We start from the raw sequence: 24,077 nt of genomic DNA, 5'->3' as shown, positions 1-24,077 counted from the left end.
TCTCCAGTAGTATGTCATTTTAGTAGGACCATGGGGCCTTTGTGGCGATTATCAGTCAGTTGACACTGGCCTTCTTATTGTGCCCCCCTATTCACACTTCAAGAGTGAAACAAGGAAAAAATCTATCACAGCAACCTTTTCTGCCCTGAAATATTTATAGATTAATCATTTGATGGCTTCCAATCAGCCTGCGACATGTAAGACAAATAATTCCATGATGAAGTTGGTTCTTTGGCTCAGTGGACAAACATGTCATGTTAAAACCTGTATTTGTATTTATTATCAACTCTGTATTAGTAAAATAAGAGATTTAAAGTAAGTAAGTATTAATATTCCTATGACCATTCGTTCATCTTTCAGTATGAGACTGTGGGAGTTTATAAGGATTGGCGCATGCACTGAGATGCACATGCAACTTGCAAAACTAGCTCATACAGATCAGTAAAACTGGGTTTTACCTAAAGGTTATTATCCATTTATTCATGTTTCTTTAAGGGGTGGGAGGGGGGGATTACAACATTGTGCTTTACCTGAGAGATTGGACCTTTTCAATACAATGATTTTAGTTTTCTGGATGTGACATTTGTAGGATTCACATCCTATTTTTCTTATATTTTTGGACTTCCTTCTGCGTAATTATTACTTAGCATTCAAGAACAATGTCTCTTGGAACAATGCAGGATACCTGTGATGACAATTTGCTCTGAATTGTAAATGGTGTGTGTGTATAAGAGCAACAGAAGAGGCCACTTCCTCTTTTCTGACAGAGCACAAGGTGCCGTCCAGCCACATATACAATTTGTGTCTGTGATAGGAAACTGAATCTTCCACATAGAGCACCAGATAGTGTTATATGTGTGCAGGATGTGTTTGCATGTGCCTTGTAGATCATTTCTGTCAGAGAGAAAGGGATTAGATACCTTTTATTTCTTTGTTTAAACCTGGAAAAATCCTTGTCCATCATTATAGAGAAGTTGTTAACCATTAACCCAGTAAAACCCATGCTTTTAGACATGAAGTCCAGATGTGCACAAGTGCTTATCAGTCCGGCTTAAACCCTATGGTGTATCCAGTACTATAATGCATATCTATCTTAGCATGTAAGATGATAGTACTTCAACTGACTAATGTGTTGCTCTAGCTAAGGATCTCATTCTGGTTTAGTTCAGCTCCAAGCTTGATGGTTGAATATGTAGGTGTAAGGGAGGCAGGCTGACATTCTTTAAAGCTTCCAGGATGGAATAAAAGTCTGTATTTGAATGAGATTTAGGCCAACAGAGCTGTAATCCCATCATCTCTCTCCATTGGCCTAGTCTTCATCTGTAGTCTATTTGACCCCTCTCTCTATTCCCTGTCTTCAAATTCAACTTGCACTATGAACAACACCATGTGCTTTTTCAATATCTTTACCTCATGTATTTTAAGGGATTCATTTACTTAAGAGACTTTTTTTTTTTTTTTTAAAAGGCTAAAAATAATTGAAGCTTAAGACAGTTAGATTTTGATCCTTTCATGCCTTTTAACCTGGTTTTAAGTTACTTTCCCTGAAAGATATTGTCTAAACCATGCGTTCTGATGTGTAGGTGCAGCCAAACTGTCCTTAATGAAGCACCAGACAGTACGAGTATGAGGTTGAGAGCCTAATATTTCAGCACAGAGTCAGTAACCCTCTATTCCACATGCCTACACCCTTGCAGTGGGATCTGACCTGGGAAATGACTAGTGTGTGTCTGTGAGTGTTGGTGTGGTAAGAGCGAGTCACACAGCTGGAATGCTGGGCCTCTCTGTGGATGTTTGCCTCTAGTCGGTGCTGATCTTTTTGTCTCCCTACTAAAGCTGCCCACGCACATATACTTGTCTCTGAGTCCATTTTTAGATAAATATCAATCACGCTCTGCTCTGATAAGAGTTCAACTATGTCCACCTCCTGTCATTCATTGTGGTTTTATGGTGTATGATTGCTGCCCTTGCAGTTTGTTATGGGGACATAACTGAGCATTGTCTTCTCTTCATCTGAATCTGGTTTCTTATCCGGAGTGTTGAAGACTTAACTGATTGTGCTGAGTGACCACGAGTAGTTTACTCTGAAATGGAATCCACTGGCAGCTTTTTCACTCAACACTTATTTAGTTATAGGGTTGTTTAATAATAATGTAGTATTGTTCAGAATGCACTTATTGGTATACAAGGTTCAGGTTACATTATTTGTACCTGTAGGTAGATTTGTTTGAAGCCAGAAAGATACAACTCCTCCTACATGTTATCCTTCACTCTCTGTCTCAGACTTTGTAGTGTCCTTCACTAGTCCTTGAAGACCATTAAAAAAAACGCAGTCCTTTCTTTTATGGGTTGCCGCTTTCCATATTTGATTTTTTCAACAAGCTGACTTTTGTAAGTCACCATTCAATGGTGCATTAGTTCCTGTTATCTAAAAAAAAGCTTCATCCATGATGGTCACCAGCAATGCTGTTCTTTTTGATTAGGTATTTTCTGGGATTTTCTCTCGTCTCTTTGGCTCTCTTGCTTCTCTTGCTTCTCTCCATCATTCCCTCGGGTAGAACAGCTCTTTTAATAATGCAGCACATCGTCCTGCTAGCCTCACTCTCCAGGGAGCTCTTGTGTCGATTAGGTGGTAGAATCTGGAGCCAAGCCAGGGGTCTATTCACCGCATCACTGCACAACAAGAGAGGCTGAGAGAGAGGGAAAGAGCCAGAGAGATGGAAAAGACATGGTGGCATGGCCAGTGAGGTAGAGATGGACAAGAGTGCAATTGCTTTGGAGACATTCATAGAGAGAAGCAGGGACTTAGAGACATGAGGGAGGCTTTATCGCTGTGGATCCACAGTGATAGTTTTGTCTCCTTGAAGTTGAATCAAAATGACAATAGTTATTTTCCAAGGACTATCTGCACTCCGCATCTATTTATTTATTTTTAGAAAATATCTTACCTTCAAAATAAGTATAAGTTATAGCTTGTTTTCCCCTGATGTGTCATATTACATATTAAATACTGACCTTTCTCTGTGTGGTTGTTCACTAAGATTTCTCTCTTTAGGATAAAACTCCTTTGGATATCTGATTTAACTTCGGGCTGCAATGGTTCTTTGTGAGGGCTTGTAGTACATTTTATATCAGTCATAGTTCAGTTGTGTGATCATGTATTACTTTTCCTGCCTTTCCTTCTTGTTTTTTTGTCCTCTTCTATAAGCAGAGCTCAAATTTTCTCTGCTTGTGTTTGTGTTTGTGTGTGTTTGTGTGTGTGTGTGTGTGTGTGTGTGTGTGTGTGTGTGTGTGTGTGTGTGTGTGTGTGTGTGTGTGTGTGTGTGTGTGTGTGTGTGTGTGTGTGCTCACTATTCCTCTGCAGATTTAATGCTCCACCGCTTTGGAACAACTGGGATGCTTGAGCATACAGATATCTGTTGCCAGCTTAAAATTAGTTGAGAAAAGGACTTCTACATCCCAGACATACATCATCCACATTAACACACATTAGCCACAAACCAACATCCCTTGAACACCCAAGACCCTTCCAGCTGTTGTTACAATGAAACAGAAAATTTATGTTGCATCTTATTTTCTCTTCACAGCAAAAGCCCCCCAACAATGACTGGCGCTTCACACAGGGACCGAGACCCGGACCTAGCGGGTGAGTAAACTGAGCAACACACAGACACGCGGGGAGCTCATCATAAAACAGAGGGCGAGATGATGGATGAGAAATGTAATGAGGAGGGGGATGGTCGCGATTGCTGTAGCTATAAGAACTCAATGCCTGCATGATGCTGAATAAAAAGTACAGATGGCATCAATACCCAATGCAACCATCAGAATCTGACTCTGAGCTACACTGTTGTTCAGATCTACTGTATGGTTGCCTGTTGATCTATGACTGTAATCAGTGAATTCAGATTCTTGCTTTACAATCCTAAATGAGCATCTCTGCCTGGTTTCAGGCTGCTTCATAAAATGGCTGCCGCAGCCTCCACTCCCCCTCCCCTCTCTGTTCCTCTCCTCTCTGCGCTCTCCGAGTCTGTGCGCCATCACTCAGTACTACTGATGAGGGACGGGGACCACAGCTAGTGGGGGGATGGGACAGTGTTTTTATCCTTCTTGCTCTCTGTCTTCATGGGAGAGATCGTACAGACGGGTTATTTTACATTTCATTTTGTAACACTATAGTGACTGGCCTATTTAAAGACAATAGATGAACTGTGTTTTGTCATTCCAGCTGTGTGTTGTAGTGATTTTATGTTTTAATGGTTTATGAATGCTATGCTCATAGTGTGTGGCATAAAATGGAGAATGTGCAGTCAGAGTTTTCACAACAGTGATTACGCAACACATTCTATGAGTCAAAGCTTCTCCCTAAAACATACCAGCTGGGGCAGAAAGGAAAATGTCAGACACACACAAAAAACACACACACCACTGCTGCAATACACTTAGGATAGGGATACATTGGATATCATTCATGTTACTATTTTTTCGCTGAGATCTAGAGCTGGATATCTTAGCTTTTCACTCAAATACACAATGATTCTGTTCAGACTGTATAACGTGTTGTGTTTTTAGTCCCCACATGCCATACGGTACACACATACGATGGACGCCGAAGAGTGGGACAAGGTACAAACTTAGACATAGACGCTGTATGATCACTCCCTGTTCTTAGCAGCTGATTGGTGTTCAGAGGAACCTGATCACAGTTGAGCTGATAAGAGCAGAGATTGGTTTGAATCCTTTAGGTAGTGCACTGCAGTTGAGTGCTGTGCTGTGTGTAGGTGTACCTAACCCATAGCTTCTGTTAGTCTCCCTAAAGGTTTGATGGGGTTTGTTGATCGATGTGCATAGGCCACAATGCCTGCTGTGGCGTAGAAAGGATTGTTAAACTTTTGAGTTTGCGTGCAGTGTTTTGTAGATCTGTTCTGCCTTGTTTGTGTGCTATTGCTTTACATGAAGTCATTCTAGTCTGAGAGCTCTTGTTCTCTCTTCTTCTTCTACAAGACTGGCTTATCATACAGCGCTTCCTTTGATGTATATGTCTGTGGTGGTTGTAGGTCAACATCACCACATGTGGCTTTTCACGTGATTTGTCCACTTGATGACTACAAACACAGGACAATGAAGTCAGCTGTTTCTTGATCATTTTTTCAGAAGTTTCTTAGTGAAGTAAAGAGCTCTTGCGTTAAACCCTCAACGTCGACACCTACGTTAGCCAAATGTCAGCATGTGCACAATTTGAAGTTTGAAATACAGAACTGTGCAAAAGTCTGAGTCCACCACCAGCTTTGTTGTTTTAACACTTTTTAGTGACATCTATATTTATTCATCTTTATTACAATATGTGCAAAAACTAAAGGAAATATTCTACAGGCAAAGGTCAGTGTTTAGTGCTTCCCCCTTTTCACATCTTTAACTCTGTTGGGAAGAATGTTTTGACATTCTCTTCAGTAACCTTCTGGTATGTTACACCAGGCTTCTTTTAGCTTTTCCCAGAGTTCCTCTTTAGATCCAGGATATACTTTTATTTTTTTCTCTGTCCAGGTGATACCATTCTGTCTCTATAATAGTCAGTTCTGGACTCTGTGGAGGTCAGTGCTTGACTGTCAGTGTTGTATCAGATGTGTTTCATATAAGTGTGCTTGGGTTCGTTGTCATACTGAAATAAAACCGTTCCCAATCAGACGCCTTCAAGAAAGAGTAGCATGATGAATTACAATAAGATTACTGAAACAACAAATCTAATAGTGGCCTCAGACTTTTGCACAGTACTGTAAATATCTAGATGTCCTCTGCAAAGCAACAAGGAGAACTGTCCCTGGAGGTAAAACATGTCATGTAAGGTTGCCACAGAAAATCAGATAATTTTGTCTAGCCAACAAAGCACATCTCTCTGAACCACAGTTCACAATGTTGCCCACAGGAAGTGATAATCTTGACCACAGGAAGCACTTAACACAGCCAAGGGATGTGATAAGTACAGAGACATGCTACTTTAGCACAAATGAAGCATTCGCTTTTATCTTTAGCGATGTGAAGTGGCGCAAAATGGCTGTCCTTCCTTGACTGTGTCTGCCCTTAGGCAGCCTATTTCTTGTTTGCTGCCTCGCTTAGGACATGAATGTTCCTCTCCCTCAGTGTCTCTCAGGCACTGAACTGAAAACCACCTTAGAGATTTGTCAGTGAAATCTGCTCTTAAACAAATCCCTCTTTCAGTCATTTCTTCCTCTTCCCCTTGTTGTGTCATTTACTCTCTCAAGTCGATGGAGCGGAGTTTTCTGTCTTTGTTTTTAAAATATTCAGGAGTGTTGTTCTTTGTGCATCACATTCATTTAACACTCTGAACCTGATTCCTATGTGTCCTTTATACCTGATGTGTGGCTGACTTTCCTTTAGAGCTTTAAAACTCCACCAGAACCTTTTACCGATATCCCTGCAGGCTAATGATCCTCTGTTGAGTACCACCAGGGTTTTTTAACACCCTAAAATTTTGAATAAGCAGTGTATTACCCTCACACACATAATCCAAGTTGTTAATAGAAAAGTTCAAACTATATGTTGTTTATGATCTTTACAGCTCTAGAAGCAGCATCGATGATTATTTGAAATAGCTTGATGGTTGAAGTGTGATTGTTTTTAAAAGTATCACAAAGTTACCTCACTATAATTTGATTACATATGGAAACCACGATCTTTAATCCAGAGATTGAGGTTTCTTAGCATTCTGGTAACAAGAGAAGAGTTGGGATTAAAGCATGGTGACCTAGCTTTCAATCGTGGAGCTTAGTTGTGTTTGTCACAGGTGTGGGAATGGAAATGAGCATAATAGACGACAGGTCTGCTTTCGCCTCTGTTCTCCACACATGCAAATTGCAGACTTTAAATAAACAAGCCTTTGAAGGTGAAGTTTACCCAGATGGAAATAGTTAATGCTCACTGAGCTCTACGTGTGTGACTATACAGACAGCTATTTCCTTTAAAGGGGGGGACTCATTAAATATTTACTGATATTTACAAGTCTTGCTCATGGCCGTAACAGATAGAGTGTTAGTGTTGTACAGTGTTTGCTGTGTGTGAATCCTGAAAACCCGCTTGTTACTGTGTGCCTGTGTGCAGACACACTTGTACATGGGTTAAAAAGAGTGTATTAGGAGGTGCTCGTTTGTTTTGTAAACTATACATCCTCCTTGTTATCCCTGCTGCCTACAGGCTGTGTCCTTCATCGTCAGCTGCTTTGCCTTTACACCATAAACCACCAACTGTCAAACCAGTCAGCTAAACACACACACACGCACACACACACACACACACACACACACACACACACACACACACACACACACACACACACACACACACACACTGGAGATGATGATGAACCAGTTATTTACACTTGCTCTTCCCTCGTTTCTGCCATAGGGCTACTGGAGGACCTGAGGTTGCTATGGGAACTGGCCCCTGGCCCCAACCCCCAACTGAGGCTGAGCAGCTCCAGGCCCTGATGGCTGCAGCTAACGGTGAGTCCCATACCTCCTCACCTTTTGTTTCTATCCTCTATCAATGTATCTTCTCTTTCCAAATAACTTACTATCTCTTCATACGCTTATCGAGTGTGCGTGGGCAGAGCCGGTCTATTTAGGTTCCTGTTTGGTTGGAGGGCAACAAGCCAGACTCACTCATTGATGTAGCTCTCTGAGTCCACATTGATGTTTCCATGTCGTACTTGTGCACCAAAAATATATCCAGAGCAGGCCTGGGGTGATATCAAGACAATGGACTTTACTACCTGCACTTGGTTTTGTAAACCGTACAGTTTCTGTGTTGAAATCACTAACATGACAGAGATGCATGTTTCCACTGTACACACTGATCACCTGCAGGGTTTCATCATAAGCAGAGCCCTATACAAGAAGAGTTTTGATATACATCCTCGAGTTTATTGAAACCAAAGATTCCCATATTTTAGAACACCTCTACTATCCTATGTCTGTTTTCTTGCTGGGAAACACAGGGATGATTATATTAAGTCCTGAGATAATAACACTGAACATAGTGTCACTTGATAAAAATAAAATTCAATGATCATGGGGGGACAAACTGTTTCGATGATGTATTGCCAAATGGCCCTGGTCATTGTTTCCACTGTTTTGTAACCATTGACACATTACATCTCCCTCTCTCTACACACACACACACACACACACACACACACACACACACACAAACCCTCCCCCATCTTGGACACTGCACGGGACATGGTGTGATGTTTTTCCACCAGAGTAAACCGAGAGTCTAAGAGAGGAAAGGCTCTTTCCTAGGAATAGTGGTAACCTGCATGTCAGCACAGACTTACACAGAGTGAACATTTGGTGCCATCAGGAAGGAAAGAACAATTGGAGCATGTGATTAATACTGAAGGTCATCTCTCTTCTAAATGTAATATGTTAAAGCACAACATGGGAGTAAAAACACTGTGAGAGCAGACAAAGGATAAAAACTTATGTTTCTCCATTAGTGCTTTGGCTCTTTGGAAACCAGTGCAGTTAGCATGACAGCTTTTGTCTGCATGTGTGTTTATATAAGCTGAGAGGAGCTACAAGATGGGGGAGGGAGCGTTTGTGTCTCTGGCCCTGCAATGCAGGGGCTGTAGGAGAATTATATGAGGAGCAGCTACGTCATGCGCATGCACTGTCAGGGGGAGTGATAGAAAACCAGAAACACAGAGTTTTATCCTGTTAAAAAGAATAACAGGGACACTTCATGCAGCCAAATAATTAGTTACAGCTTTGGTTTCTCTTTTGTTCATACTTTGTCTGTTGGTCTAGTTTTAGCTTAGCGTAACTTAGTGTTTTTTCATGAGCATCGAGATATGTGTAAATTAAATCTTTCTTCAAGTAATTTCCCTACTTGAAAAAGGAAGCTTAAAAAATTAATTGGTCTGCTCTACTTTATGACCTCTTTCCATTTCACTACTTTAAAATTACACTGTCATACTAAAACTTTCAAATTCCTGTTGTCTAACAAGTTTCATCCCTCTCTCCTCTCCCTCCTCACCCGTTATTCCCCCACTCTGTCTCTCTTCCCACCAGAAGTGAGTGAGGCTACAGCCACCCTGGGGCCCGGCACCATGGGCTTGAGCACCCGCTACAGCCCCCAGTTCACCCTGCAGCATGTGCCCGACTACCGTCAGAACGTCTACATCCCTGGAAGCACGGCCACCCTCACCTCCAATCCCCAGCAGCAGCAGGCCACGGCCCAGCAGGCCGCCCAGCAGGCGCTGCCACCGCCCCAGGTCTCAGCTCAGCCTGAGCCTCCCAAGGCCGCCCAGACCCCCGCCTCCAAAAAGAAGTCCACCAAGAAGGAGAAGAAGTAAAACTGGACGGACAGACGTGTAGAAATGACAAACCCGGCCTGATCTGATGAGAAATTCAACCCCCCATACCCCCCCCATTAGGTGTCCCTCTGCTCTGCTGTCACTCATGCTAGCCACGGTCTAAATTATGAGAGCAAATCCCCCTGACCACATGGACATGTTGATGGGTCTTTGAAAGAGTGTCTTGAAGAATCTGAATGTGCTGAAGGCTGTTACTGGTGGTGATAACCTGTGCTGTGCTAAAGGTGGTGTATTGCTCATGAAGTCTCTGTCTGTAGAACATTTTGGCAGGGTATGGGGGGTTTGAAACATGATTTTTTTTTTTTTTGTGGCAAAATTAAATGATCTTGGACAAAGAGATTCAGTGTAAGAAACCTTGCTGGGATGCCAAGGCTATACGCAGTGATGTATTCAGAGATGAAATGTTAATGTCTTTCATGTTGGATTTTTTGTGCTCTTTCCCTGAGGTGGAAAGTCTGCTATTGTAAAGTACGCTAGCTGCCATCAGTTAGATCACTATATAGGGTCAGCCTTGCAGGATCTTAAAGCATAAGTCCTGGAGACATAAGGCTGCTGTTAAACAGGTATTAAAAAATCATCTGCATGCTCTTTAAGGTTCAAAACACTTATACTAGTATAGAGTTGCAAACTATGCATTGCAAAATCAAAGAGGAGGACATCCTGAATTTGTTATCCTCCCTCTAATCGCGGGTCAATAAAATGCATATGTAGCATTTACTTGACACAAAAGGAAAGATACTTTTGTAATCATAATTTAAAAAAAAGTTTATTCCCCTGATATTTTTATGACCTGAGCATGCACCCAGAGGGAGGGCTGGCAGAGAGAGGGATGCCATGGGGTGTTGTCATTGAGTCCTGAGCTGTGCTGTCCATGCAGGTGGTAAAGCAGCAGGGACCAGCTTCTAGTACAACAAGCTCCAGATGGGCACAAGCATGTCCTGCTGCCCTCCTACCCTCCCTCCTCTCACCCAGATTGTGTCCTACCAACACTCACTTTCCAAATGAGAGCCAAGCAAAGAGAAATGCACTGTCTGTATCCTGGGGAATAGATAGTAGGGTTAGTAATCACTTCAGTCTTAGATGTGATCAACTTCAGTGTTAAGGAGTTTCTAGACACTCAAGTGTTTCCCCTCACTATCCTAAAGTGCTGAAGAAACTTCTTGATGTGGCACCGTAACATGTTTTTTCTTTGGGAGATAAAGATTCGATAGCATAGAGGAATTGTCTGTATAAGATTTAAGGTCTTTACTTTGCCGTCCATCTGTCCATCACGCCTCTGGCCAGAGACAACTACATGAGAAAAGGCAGCTTGCAGGCTGGGTCAGGCAGTCAGAGGGGGTGTGTCGATGGGTAAACAGACTGAGGTTAAATCAACTAGAGGTGGGAAACAACTTTGGCTCTGCTCTACCTACTGAATGTACAGAGGAACCACTGGTGACACCCCTTAAACCTTCTCTTATGCACTGACCCAGGTAGAGGGCAACACAGCTGTCCCTGTTGGTGAGGAGAAACCACTCGAGAGCCCTCAGAAACATCCCTCCTCCATTTAAATCAATGGTGAATCCTCAGCCTGTCTACCCCTCATCTCCCCTCTTACTCTCTGCTCCTGTGAGGCTCTCCCCCACTGTAAATAAACACGAGTCCTGTCGATGGTATGAGCCAGTTTGTACAGTAGGGAACATGTCCAACATTTTCAAAATAAGAGTCCCTCTCCACAAGGCGTGGCTTACTACTGGAATGTGTTGCATTTTGTTTTTCAAAAAAAAATTAAGAAAACCACAGTTGAAAAAAAAAAAAAGATTAAAACCTGAGATGTTCTTCAACAGTTTGTGTTGCAATGTAGTAACTAAGCACCATGGAAGCCAACTAACTCTTCAGTGTAAATAAAGAATTAAAGATAACTTTAGATAAGTAAACAAAGTGACACACGTAGACTAGTTAACTTGTGATATGTGTTGCGCATATTTTTGTGTTCATTTTCTCTCTATCTTTTATCACCCTCTAAAGAAAGAAAACAAAAAAAAATATGGAAATGTTTCTATCCTTCTGTAACCTCTTAATGTTCTTTTGCGGTGATTTTATCTTGTGCATTTGTGAAAGAATGCCTCTCATTCTCTTTCTGTCCATATGAACAAATGATTATAAATATTATATATGTGTAAGTCCGTCCGCTGCTGAATTAATACTACTCTATCCTGCTGTATTATCTTTCTTATCAAATGCTTAGCCCCCACGCTTTACCCCTGTGTTACTCTCTTATTTTTATGCTAATATTTATATTGCTGTTTTATTTTCTCTTGAACACTGACATTTCAAATAAAAACATTCTGAAATAATTTAATGTTTGTGTTTGCATGCTTTCCTCGTTGTAATATGTAACGGACACAGGAGAGTTTGCCTTACTTACATAACTTCTCCTATTAATTAATAAGATTTTCTTGTGAGAATCATAAATCTTTATCCCTTTCGGGGCCTATTTTTGTGTCTGTGTGACCCACATTCAGCAGGACTCCAGCTGTCCTTATAAGTTTTGCTCCATCCTGCTCCATTTCAGGCATTCTTCCTGGATGTGCAGGAGATTAAACAGCATAAAATGAAGACAGTATAGAGGTTAGAAAAAAGTGTTTTTCATGTGATGTCTAAAGCCAGATCTTCATAGACTGTGCTGCCTTTTTCTTTTGTACTGTTCCTTCATCATAACAAGAATAAGAAGAACGATACTTTATTACAACGATACTTCTGTTAAAATTATCAAATCTACCAACAAGTGAGTCCAACTGATTTGGAAGAAAAAGTGGGCTTGAATTACATAGGTAAGACAATGAACCAACAATCTGGATGCACACTGCATAAAACACAAAGATTAAAAGACATTTTTTTTGCTGTAGGCTTTTAAATTACACATTTTATGATATCTTTAATTTAAGTGATTAAAACTAGGTCAGCAAGATTAGGACTGAAAGGCTTTTTCCTCACTGTTGTTAAAACCTTGTTCCAGCATATTAATGTGTACATTAAGGCACTGATTTAAAACAACTAATATATGTGTCTGCTTTTTACTCCATACAGAAAACAGAATAATAAAAACAATGATTAAAAAAATGTCGTAAATTAAACATCGACATTCCTTGTTAACTCTCTGCCGTCTCATCGCAGTGGATTTGCATGTTGTATATCTTTACTTTAAGAGATCCTGGGGCCACTGCAGGGAACATGGCAGCCTGCTCAGTCTCTTTGTGCCTTCCACAAGGTCTTGCACAATAACATAGGACCCTATAAATAGCCCACAAGACGTCACTGAGCACAACAAAAGGAGCAGGCTTTGGTTCTCTGCTGCAGATGTTGGGGGATGAAGGAATGGAGATGATGTTAGAGGCATGAGTCAGGCGTGTCGTTGATGCTTCAGCCTAACAGCCTGAAAATAATTACATAGAACCACAACAGAGAGAACACAGATTAAAAGCCCTTTTGTTTTTCTAAAAAGTAAGAAGTTGTATTTTTTTTTAACAGATGTCATTTTTTTATTATTAAAATCATTTGTTCAAGACAAAATCATTTAACAATCACAACCTTGACTAAATAAAAATTTCAAAACCATAAATGAGACAATACAGTTGTTTAAACAGCATCATTCGCATGGAAAAACTACAGATTCATACCCAAAATGGCCGACTACTCTCACCCTTCCCTTAATGTTTTATGCAGTTGCCACAGCAACTGTCAGCCCCAGCTCTGGATGCTTTTCCCTGCTCAACATCTCTTTATCAGAGATCCATGCAGTGTCCATTATTTACTCTGGCTGGGGCCTGGCTGATCTGAATGACCTGCAGGAAGACTAACATATTCAGTCATTAGTCAAACCTGGCAACTCTGAGAAAGACATATGTAGGAAACATGGCAGAGCTGAGCAAAAGATATCACACACACACACACACACACACACACACACACACACACACACACACACACAGGCAAATGAGTCAGAAAGCACCAGAGAGCTGCAGGATGAGCCATCATTTGAGATCTTTTTCTAACTCTGGGAAAAATAAAAGGAAGTTCAAGTGTTATTCATGTGTTTACAAAAAGACTAAAGCTCATAAGCAGCGTCACAGTTACTTTTATTTGTCACCCTGTGACTCACAGTAACTCCTGCTGTCCTCTCTGTCCCCTTGTGTCATCCATTTCCCAGAGGGCAGCCATAGCAGAATGGGGAGATTGTTCTTTTATTGCCCCTTTTAGGCACCCCCATCCTATCTCGCTTAATTAAGCACATTCCTATTTATTATAGACACACAGAGATATACACAAAAGAGCGACACACACAGTCACACACAGGCTACAAACTTCAAACCAGTGATGTATCGTAGCGTTGTCCAAAGAGGGGAAGTAGAAGCAGACTGGAACTCAACAATGCACTCCCTGTGTTCCTAATATCATTAGTCAGACAGCCTGGACACAAGAGAGACTAACAGGCATCATCACATCCTTAATATGACACATGGACATGTCAGCAGGCAAGTGGACAACTCAGACACACTAATAAACTATGGTCAATTGTAATGAAGTCATCCATTCAAACACATCGATATAAATACTAGTACGAATAGTACAAATAAAAAAATTGGTTAGAAAATGAAATCAATCAGAGCTCCTCCTTCACAGTGAAAGGAAACAAGGATCTGATTTCAGGCTGAGGATCTTAACATGCGAGGCCAGAGCAGGAAGTGACGTAATGGCTGCTTGTGGCGGGATCAGAGTGAGTGTACGCGCCTTTTTTCTCTCTTTTTCCCTCCCTAGTTGTCCAACGAAAGGCAGGAACCTTCACCCTGATCCTCCCCCTCTGATTTCCTCTCTTCTTCCTTCCATGCACCCCCTCTCCCCTCCTCCTTCCTTCCTTCCTTCCATGCTGCAGCTGTCTCTGCTCTGTGTAGGGTCAAACATGTTGGAGGACAGAGGACTGCTCTGTGGATATGAACACAGCAGGGATAAAGAGCAGCTTAGTGTGGACTTTACAGGGGAATAAGTCTCGAATGAAATGTATATATTTTCAGTGTCACAGTGAAGTTAAGAAGGGCCTAAATCCGTCTGACACACTTAGTGAGTGTAACATATTAAAGTTTCAGAGACCCAGAAACAGACTGCAGTGCAAGGCACAGAGAGGAAGAGACTGGTACTTTTTGGGTGGATGTTGCTTATGAAAGATTTAGGGGGAGTGAAAGGAATGGAATCATATTTTTTTGCAGACTCAGCCAGCTTCAAAAATAAACCCAACCATCCTTCACAACAACAAATATACTGTTTTATCCACCTAGGCACTAAAAGGACAAGTTTCTTATATTGCATTGTCTGGCATTATTAGTCACTGTTTTCACTCTATGCTCTGATTAACACACTATATTTCCCATATTTCTTACACATTTTTTATAATAGTCTGTTTTATTTCAGCACAGAGGAATGTGCCTATCAGGCAGAGCTGACAGGGGATTCAGTGGTCTTTGGCAGAAAGAAAGGCAGGCGGCCATCGAGCAGGAGCAGTGGAGCACTGGAGCCTGATCGTTGCTAAGGCTAACAGCAGCCTGATTTAAAGAGACACAGTAATGTGCTGGCTGCTGGCTCGACTAAATCACAGGGATGGAGCTGTAGCAATGTGGAAGAAGAACACAATGCTCCCCTTCAAAGCAGCAAATCCTTTTTCTTGTCATCTGAAAAGGCCCCTCTCTCCACTCTTTCTTTCCCTCTCTCGCCTCAACTCCTCTGCCAAAAGCTCTCGCGCCTGTTTTCTCAGCTGGGAGGATGGAAATCAGACAGAGGGGAGACAGCAATGAAGGGGGGAGACACAGAGTAAGGGATAGGGAGGGCTGAATAAGGAGCGACAGCCGCAGGGTTTATTTCCTTGTTGTGAGTTTGCTGAAGAGAGATTGAAGGGAGCGAAGGAGAGTCCTCTAATGCTTGCATGTTGCATCAGGTTATTAGGTTACAAATAAAGGGTCAGAACAAAGCAGTAACGCAAGAAAATTTGGTTTCCAATGCATTTCCATTTACAATATAGAATAATGTTTTTTTAGGGGATCAAAAGCTTCCATCTGCTGCAGTGTGATTTGAGGGCATCTCCTGAGCCCACCCCATCTGACCACTGTACAACACAAACACAGACACAGACCCACACACACACGCATACACAGGCACACACACACACACACCAAAAACAATAACCCCAATCCCTCATCACAAACTGTACACCCCATAAGCCTTAAATCTCCCCAAATGCAGCTACCACACCCCCAGCACAGACAGTGCAGAGTATCTAATCCATTTCCTTCACCACTGTGGTTGTCATGGAAACGCAATATTCCCCATCGGCGTGATGAGGAAAAGGGGAGCAAGCAGGGAGCGAGCATGGAATAGCAGACGAGCAGATAATTAAATATGCAAAGATGCAACAAAGAGGCCTTTAAGCAAATCTGATTTCCCGACTGCTTCTTCAGCAATGCATCTGTAGAGCTGTGTGTGTGTGTGTGTGTGTGTGTGTGTGTGTGTGTGTGTGTGTGTGTGTGTGTGGTGTTTGTGTGTATGTGTGTAGCTATATGTTAGCAACACTGCATGTGAAGGATGCTGTGCAGCATGTGTGAGATTTTAAACAGGTCTGAGCAATAGTTGGAGAAATGTGTGCCGTGTGTGCGTTCTCAGAGGTTGGATACAGTCTGAATGTGCAGCGCCTCAGACATTCAGGCTCTGACACAGAGGCATGTCGACAGCTCAGCGCCATGGTGACAGGTGTTGCTGCGGAAATGGTGCAGCTGCTGCCTGGATATTTCAGGCTAATAAGCATGCAACTTCAAGCTCCTTTCTCTGCTTAGCAAACTCCTCCTCTGTTGATCTGAACCAACATAACTCTGTCTGGTTTTGGAGAATGGAATTGAGAAAGGGTTGACATAATGGACAAGATATTAGTTGTTGTGAAAAAACAAAGACTCTAAACTGTTCATCCATTAGTACTTTCATCAACTGAAACCTTGATTTCACATGATTAAGAAATTATTAAATATTTTGGGAACCAATACAATTTTGGCATTGTTGCTAAAAGTCATATAACAAATTGAAATACTCCTGTAAGGTTTTTGAAGTATGGAGCTGGCGGACTCCATTTAAAAGTTTAACATAAAGACAGGAAGCATTCAGAAACTGTCCACCCTAAAACCTGGAATCCCCCTGGCCAGCACATTTTAAGTACTAATGCATCATGTTATACTGTGCCTGTTTAAACTAAAAAAACCCTGAGAGATCTGGATTCCTTTGTGTTAAATTCTCTTTTTTTATAAATACAAAGTTGTGCCAAATTACATAAAATCAAAAAACAGATAAAGTAAAAATGCAGAGTAAATGGACTTCAGCTTGTGCAGCACTTTTCAAGTCTTCTGACTACTTAAAGCGCTTTTACACTAGACGTTACACCTACCCATTCACACCCATTCACATGCTGATGCTTGTTTAAAATGAAGTGTCCATCACTATTAACTAATCCCATTCATACACATTCACACGCAAAGCAATTTGGGATTAAGTGTCTTGCCCAAGGACACATAGGTCAGTGCAGGGGCCGGGGCTCGAATCCACAACCTTCTGGTTGAGAAACAACCGCTGGCTCAAAACTTGTATTGTCATGACTGACAAAAAAAAAAATATGACAGAGGAAAAACAGAACAAACAATAACTGGACCAAACACACACACATTCAATATGTTATATGAGAAAGTCATATATCTGTCAAACACCCGGGATCACATCTGACTTTAATGAAAAGGGACCATGGGAATATTTTTGGAGCTATATCTCACATTCTGACAGCAGTCTGAGTGTCAGCAGTGTTTGTGGAATATAAGAGGACCCTGCTGCACACCAAGTACTTTGAGCAGGTGTTAACACCATCAACAGAGGAATACATGTATACTCAATACAAGCTGTACCAGAGATTTAACCTGATTGCTGTAACAAATAAGGAAGTCCACATAAAGGTTGCAAACATTCTTACATCATAAGGCTCAACTTGAAAGCACAATATGACACACTCCCCAATTAGGTATGGGGAGTGTAGGGATATCCATTAGAAGCCTTACAACACAGAGCTGTTAGCCAGGATGGATTCAAAACCATGATTTTTGACGCAGTGCAGTTACACTGTGCACAGTTACACTTCCCAAGTCTATTCACAGTCTCATTTATAAAATCTACATGAATCATGACTAGCTTCTTTGGATGAGTGTGTGTCTATGCATGTGGGTGTGTTTGTGTGTGTGTGTGTGTGTGTGCCAACAGTAGGCACAGGAAACAACTCTCCGAGAGGATTAATTAGGAAATACTGCAGGACGTTTTGAGAAATGAAGAGGAGAAAAAAAGAAGGAGGGAAGAGAGAGGAAAAACAAGCTCCAGTGCCCCAATTTACCACTCTCATGGCACGTCACCCACCCACCTTCCCTCCCTCAATCTCTGCCTCTTTGTTCTCCCTCTCATACACTGCTTGTCTGTCACCACATAAAACTAATTTAAGAGGTCAAACTCTTTTTCATTCTTTTATTTTCCCTACATTCGTTTCCTCATTTCTCGTTTGCTAACCTAGATAAGCAGACTCTCTCTGCCCTACATAAAATGGAGGTCTGTCAGTCTGCCTTTGTGACCCTGCCTTTCCTCGCCACCATCCCTCCATCCACCCGTGCCCTCTTCCCCTCCTCTCCTCTTTTAGTGACCTCTCTGTTTTCCATCTGAGGCAGCAGTGAAGGTCCAGAGAGCAATTTGTATCATTCTTCTGTCTGTGTCCATAAAGCTGAAATATTCATGCGTCTGCTCCCTTCCATGCCGAGCAACAACAAATGATGTCGGCTGGCAACAGACTCCCAGTTTCCATGGCAACCTCCACCGTCTTCCTCCCCTCCCCTCCTCACTCTGACTCAGTTGAGTTGGTAGAGAGGGGTGGTGGCAACATGTAGCAAAATGGGAAGACATGTTAGCATCACAGGGAGTAAGTAGATCACAAAAGGAGGGAGTATGAAGTCCGGAGGAGAAGGAGAAGTGCAAATAATTAAGCAGAAAGACAGATAAAAACAGACAATAGATTAGGGGATTGTTTAATGAAAGAAAGACATCAAAACATGTATTTCTAAAAGAAAGAGGACACAAAGTGGAGTCTCCCTGTCCCCATACCCTCCCTGCCAGCTCTCCTCATCTCATGGTCTATTCCTCTATGTTGCTTCTTTGTCCTCTCAGCCTGGCACAGTGACTGTAAGCTGCTTACCATAATACAGCTCCACAATGGCTCTTAATGCTCCTCTTTTGCCCCCTCCCACCCTGATCGAAATGTGCTGCACTGCCCCCATCCCTGGTTCCTCTCTGCAGTGGGGGGCTTCTGGGATGTAGCTTTTCTGAACAACAAGCTGCAGTACTTGAGCCTGCCTTTCTGCACAACTCTGTCTCCTGAGTGGCTTTTTAAGCAGCACTTGACCTGTGTGTCCTTTATGTTATCAGTATAGAGCTGTGACTCACACTGGCTGCACTGTCCAGCTGTAACAGTCCACCAATCTCAGTTTAGTCAGTGTTCACAGGCCTGATGTTTTCTTTTCATCACCTCTGCTGCAACCCCTGTTTAATGATTACCTCCCCGAGTAACAGCCACAGTGTGAAGGTTTCACTGCATTTCAGCTGCAGCTACAGCATGTGACATCAGCATTTCCTTTGGATATGTAGGTCATGTCTATATCTGCTTTTGTTTGTTTTATTTACAGTCTCTTTTAATTCTACCACCACAGCCTCCATAAAAACAAAAAAAGGAGAAACATATTAAAAGCTTGAATGGGATATATATAAATCCAGAATGAGTAGACAGAGGGGGATAGACATGGAGGACAGCAAAATTCTAAAATATATATATAAAAATGTGAAGAGTAGAATATAAAAAAGTGACATGAAGTGAGCTACGAAGGAGGGTAGGAATGCAGACAAGACAGACAGGAATGGAAGGAATCAAGGAAAACCAGGTATGGATGCTGATTTTTGCCACCAGGAGGTAAGTGTAACCATGGTTACCAGGCAAAGGAATGATGTCATTGCCTCTAAGAAAGTGCCTGGCATGATTGGAGTATTTTTGGTGCTTATTGCTGAAGATCAGGAGAAAATGGTGATTACTCTATGAATTAGTTTTTATTTTTAATTTGGCCTGAGCAGAAAAATAAAGATTTTCAATGCAAAACCACCAGAAATCGATAGTGTGACTCAGCATCATCATTACCTTTGACTTTTCTGAAGCATTGCTTCTTATTACATTACGCACAAGAAATGTTATAAAGCTGAAGAGTAAGCCTTAATATTACTCCTGCAGCAATAAACAATGATAATACATATTTTCAAGAGATCAGTTTATTTTTTGCACAATCAAAAAAGTATTTAGTCTATTGAATTTAAGCTTAAAGTTAACTTTAATTTGTACTCTTCTTGTGACATTCACAACAGAAAAGCAGCATATAATTTAATCTGAAGGGCAGCGACAAAAATGTTTAATAGTTGAGCCAAATAAATCTCTTTAAAGTATTGTGAGTTTTTTTTGTTCATTAATCTAATTATCATTACAGCAATACAACTGATTAAAAAGAAAATATGTGTGCAATGAAGCCAAATAAAAGCGAACATGTAATAAGTGGATATTAAACGTAAGCATTAAATAATAAATTATTTTATGTTTATATGGAGGAGTTAGAAACAAAATAACTCTGTGCTCATCCCAATCTTGAGGACTGGGAACAAAAGCGTTTTGTGACGTTAAAATGTCTGACTCTGTTAGAGCATGATCTGTTTGACCTCCAAATGTCACTGTGGATGAGCATGCGGGCTTGTTATCTTCACCCCATTTTCACCCTCTTTAGATGGGGTTATACCTTATATAGGACACACAAATGTACACATACACAAGTGCACGATTGCTTGAAATACATGCGCGCACACACACACACACACATATAAGACCACACCCAGAACTAAACTGCCCCCAGAGGAAATCAGACTGCTCTGACGGCTCTGCTGATGTAGGTCAGTTGAGTGACGAGTGCCCCACCTCCATTAATGTTTAAGGACTGATACGCACAAACTCTTCAAACATATTAGAAAAACACACTTATAAATCCCTAATTGATAAGAACTGTAATGATGACAATAAAGTGAGTTACAAGAAAAGTGTAACTCTCTGTAAAAAGTGTTTGTGTGTGTGTGTGTGTGTGTGTGTGTGTGTGTGTGTGTGTGTGTGTGTGTGTGTGTGTGTGTGTGTGTGTGTATATACATAAACATACAGAACACAGACATTATGATCTCATTGAATCAGGTCAGGAGTTCAGAGCCTTGTGATTAAAGCCTGGTTGGTTAAGATAGACACAACAGCCTGAGGGACTCACGTGGCTTCAGCATCACTTCACATCAGACATCACTGACTGCAACAAAAGACCTCACCCTCCTCCAATATCATAAGGTCAAGATAGGATTTTATTGATGACCATTTGTCCCTAGTAAAAACATAGTAAAAACACAATCAGTATCTGTACAGAAGATTCATTATGACTTACAGATCTTAAGAATATTTGCAGGAACTAAATGTTATTACCTTTAAATTTAGAATTATCTCTCAACAGGAAGCACAAAACATTTTCTTAATTCAAACTAGTTGAGAAGAAAGAGCTGTAGACAGAGATTTGAAACACAGCGACAAACAACTAGGGGAGTACACAACAAACAGATAGATGTATGCACTATGCACTGACTCACAAAGACAGCCCACATTAATCAACTGTGTTCTCATAAACTTTTGTAACAACCATCCACACTGTTAGGGGCCATGTCTCACACAGTACATCACTCAAATGTACCATAATGACATTATGGGGGTCACTATGGTTGTGGATGTTGCTGTGTGACCCTTGGTGCTTATTGATATTCTGAAATGATCTGCCTCTCTCTTTTGTTTAAGGGAGGGACGATGAGCTGCTAGGATGAGCCATGACACTGAGGATTAGAGGGAGAAAATTCTCAGAAATTAAAATTCTTGGTAATGACAGGACTCATGTGTGTTTATGTGTTGAAGTGGGTTTGTGATTGTAAGGTTCAGGATAAATTTAGGTTAGAAGAGATCTACATGCCTCTAAAATGTTGGTCTTTGGGTGCAGAAATGCATGCTAGAGCTGATGTTTCTCGCAATTTCATCATGTGGGTCGACTGCAGGGGACAAAGCTAGTTTGCGTCTTTGCAACTTCTAAAAGTAATGAGTCCCTGAAGAGGTCAGGGATGGAGAGTAGAAGACAAAAAAAACAGAATGAGGAGATCATTGCATAAAATGAGAACAGGACTCAATTCTTCAGCCTCCCCTGTTAATAAAGGAAATGTCCATCAAACATTTCCTTAAAGAGGCCACACACAGATAGAGGCCTGTCTCTAGATGCACATTTCCCTTCACCAAAGCCCCATCTGTTTTTTAATAGGATTTAAATCTTAAGTTGTCTCTTTATGTTGGACGTCTTCAGCTCTGAAGCACTCAGACACACACGCACAGTCACTCATGTGCATACACTCACATGAGTTCACATTGATATGAAGGACATGCTGACTGTTTTCTCATATTCTTATGTAATTGTTATCCCTATTTTCCACATGGATAAACACACATATAAGCTATAAACAGAGAACAAAGAGGTAGAAAAATGTGATGATTGGGTGGAAAGATAATCAGAAGCAAAGTGATGAAGGAGCTTAAAGAAGGCGAGACAGAAATGGAAAATTAAATAGACAGACTGACACAGATTTCTGCAAGAGACAGGCAGCCAGTGTCTTCATCTCTACACCCTGGTGTTTCAGGGCAATACTAGCAGCAATGTGGAGATGGAGATGTCACTCAGTTGTGTGATGGCACAGCCAATCGGTTGACACTAGATGGCCCATGTTAATTGCCTGCTAATTGTGTGTCACATGGAGAGTGTTTTACAAGCAGCCAAGTAATTCGATCAAAGGGATAATATCAAGATATGAAGACCGATGCAGGGAATGAAAGAGGCAGTCACATTTACACTTCAAGACAGAGGCGTGTGAAATTATGCATTCTGTGGAGGCAAATTCAAAAGGATGCAAACAAGTACACAAATATGCAGACACACAATCAGCACATATTCAAATATCTGAGCGCCACAATTCTTTAACATCAGTTACGGGTCCTTTTTTCATCTGCATTCCTCAGAAGTCACTCACGCTCTGTTTCTCTGGAGTTTAAATGTCACAGCAGTGTGTATTTCTGTCCGGATACAGCAGGAAAGTTGAGAAATGGCCAATCTAAACAAATGAAGCCCAGCTTTAATTCTCAGAAATGGTGGCTGGGAGAAAGAGAGAGGAGCAGTGGAGTGTACAGCCAAGTTAAAGACAAATGAAACAAATTTATTTCAGGGCCCTGGCAATGAGGATGCTAATGGTAGCAAGGGAACAGTACACACAAACACACACTGAAAAGAACTTCTGGGTGGACAAAATAGATTTTACAGGGAATTGATGAGGAAAACCCAGGAAAAAGGAAACATAGAAAATATAAGAGACAATAAATGTTGTGCATGTAATTCGATTGTTTTCTTTTCTCTACAGATGAGGTCATAGCTCCTCTTCCACTCCCTCCCTCCTCCAGGAGACAGAGGGGTGGCAAATATGCTCCTAGGTTCACTCTGCTACCTGGAGACCGACAGCCTCACTCTGCCAGCCAATCAGAGGCTGTGAAAAACAGACTCCTGCTCTGCCATTGGTCGACTACTCCCGGGAACTCATTCCACTATCAATGGCCGTGTCATTGTGTCGTCTGGCAGCGGTGAAGCCAATTATACTGCCCCCTTTCTTTGTTCAGACCTCTTTTCTGCAGCACACCCCCTTCAAGAAACTAAGGCCATAGACACACACACAAACACACACAGACACACACACACGCATACAAATCTCCCCCTGACTCCCCAGAATGCCACAACAAGAGACCGAGGGAGTCTGGGAATCAGGAGCACCTGAAACTCATAGTAATGAGACATCATTATAAATACAGCCACAATCAGTCTTGTATCCTTGGCATGACCCCTACCACAAATAATCAACAGATTTAAAATAAAGTTTACTTAAACTTCGACAAGTCTTGATTTATTTGACTTTGGTTAAGCGTCAAATATACCTTATTCTGCATTTATTCATTCTACTGCTAGTCTGGATATTCTCTGTACAGCTCTATCTCCAATACAGGATATGTTTACAGCACTGCCATCATACAGTGCCCTTAAATATTAGATTGTAGAGTTTTGAGTAGAGGAGTTTGAAGAAATCATATTCTGTTGACACCTTTTGTCTAGATTACACATGTGGAATAATGATTTAGATAAGGAGTATATCAATTTAAAATGGGAATGTTGGAATATAACAATAGATATTACAGTCAATGTAAACATCAAGAAATCTAAATGGTCATCCGGGTGGCCTCCCTGAAACCAACACAAGCGTTGTTTGTTTACGAATGGAGTATGAAGACTGAGTCCCAATCTATATCACAACACAAAGCTTTGTCCTGTCCTGTTTTCAGATTTAACATTAACTCACCATGCAATAATACTTCAAACTAAACGTCAAAAACACAGTTTGGTTTCTG

General features: G+C 41.4%; 1 protein-coding gene across 48 annotated transcripts in view; it reads left to right on the top strand.

The window, feature by feature from the left end:
- Positions 1 to 11,730, top strand: part of LOC109979913 (protocadherin gamma-A11-like) — a 312,688-nt gene extending 300,958 nt beyond the window's left edge. For 18 of the 48 annotated variants that reach the window (XM_065958660.1, XM_065958659.1, XM_065958663.1 and 15 more), the window contains exons 2-4: positions 3,588 to 3,646; positions 7,420 to 7,517; positions 9,090 to 11,730. In XM_065958660.1, the coding sequence (XP_065814732.1) occupies positions 3,588 to 3,646; positions 7,420 to 7,517; positions 9,090 to 9,373 (441 nt within the window). In that variant the 3' untranslated portion in view covers positions 9,374 to 11,730. Of the gene's footprint in view, positions 1 to 3,584; positions 3,647 to 4,572; positions 4,627 to 7,419; positions 7,518 to 9,089 lie in introns of all 48 variants that reach the window. The other 30 variants (XM_065958639.1, XM_065958638.1, XM_065958642.1 and 27 more) reach the window with 4 other exon arrangements.
- Positions 11,731 to 24,077: the final 12,347 nt, after the last annotated feature.

This window comes from Labrus bergylta, chromosome 9 (assembly GCF_963930695.1).
Source record: "Labrus bergylta chromosome 9, fLabBer1.1, whole genome shotgun sequence".
NCBI classification, from domain to species: domain Eukaryota; kingdom Metazoa; phylum Chordata; class Actinopteri; order Labriformes; family Labridae; genus Labrus; species Labrus bergylta.
This window is presented reverse-complemented; position numbering and strand designations above follow the sequence as displayed.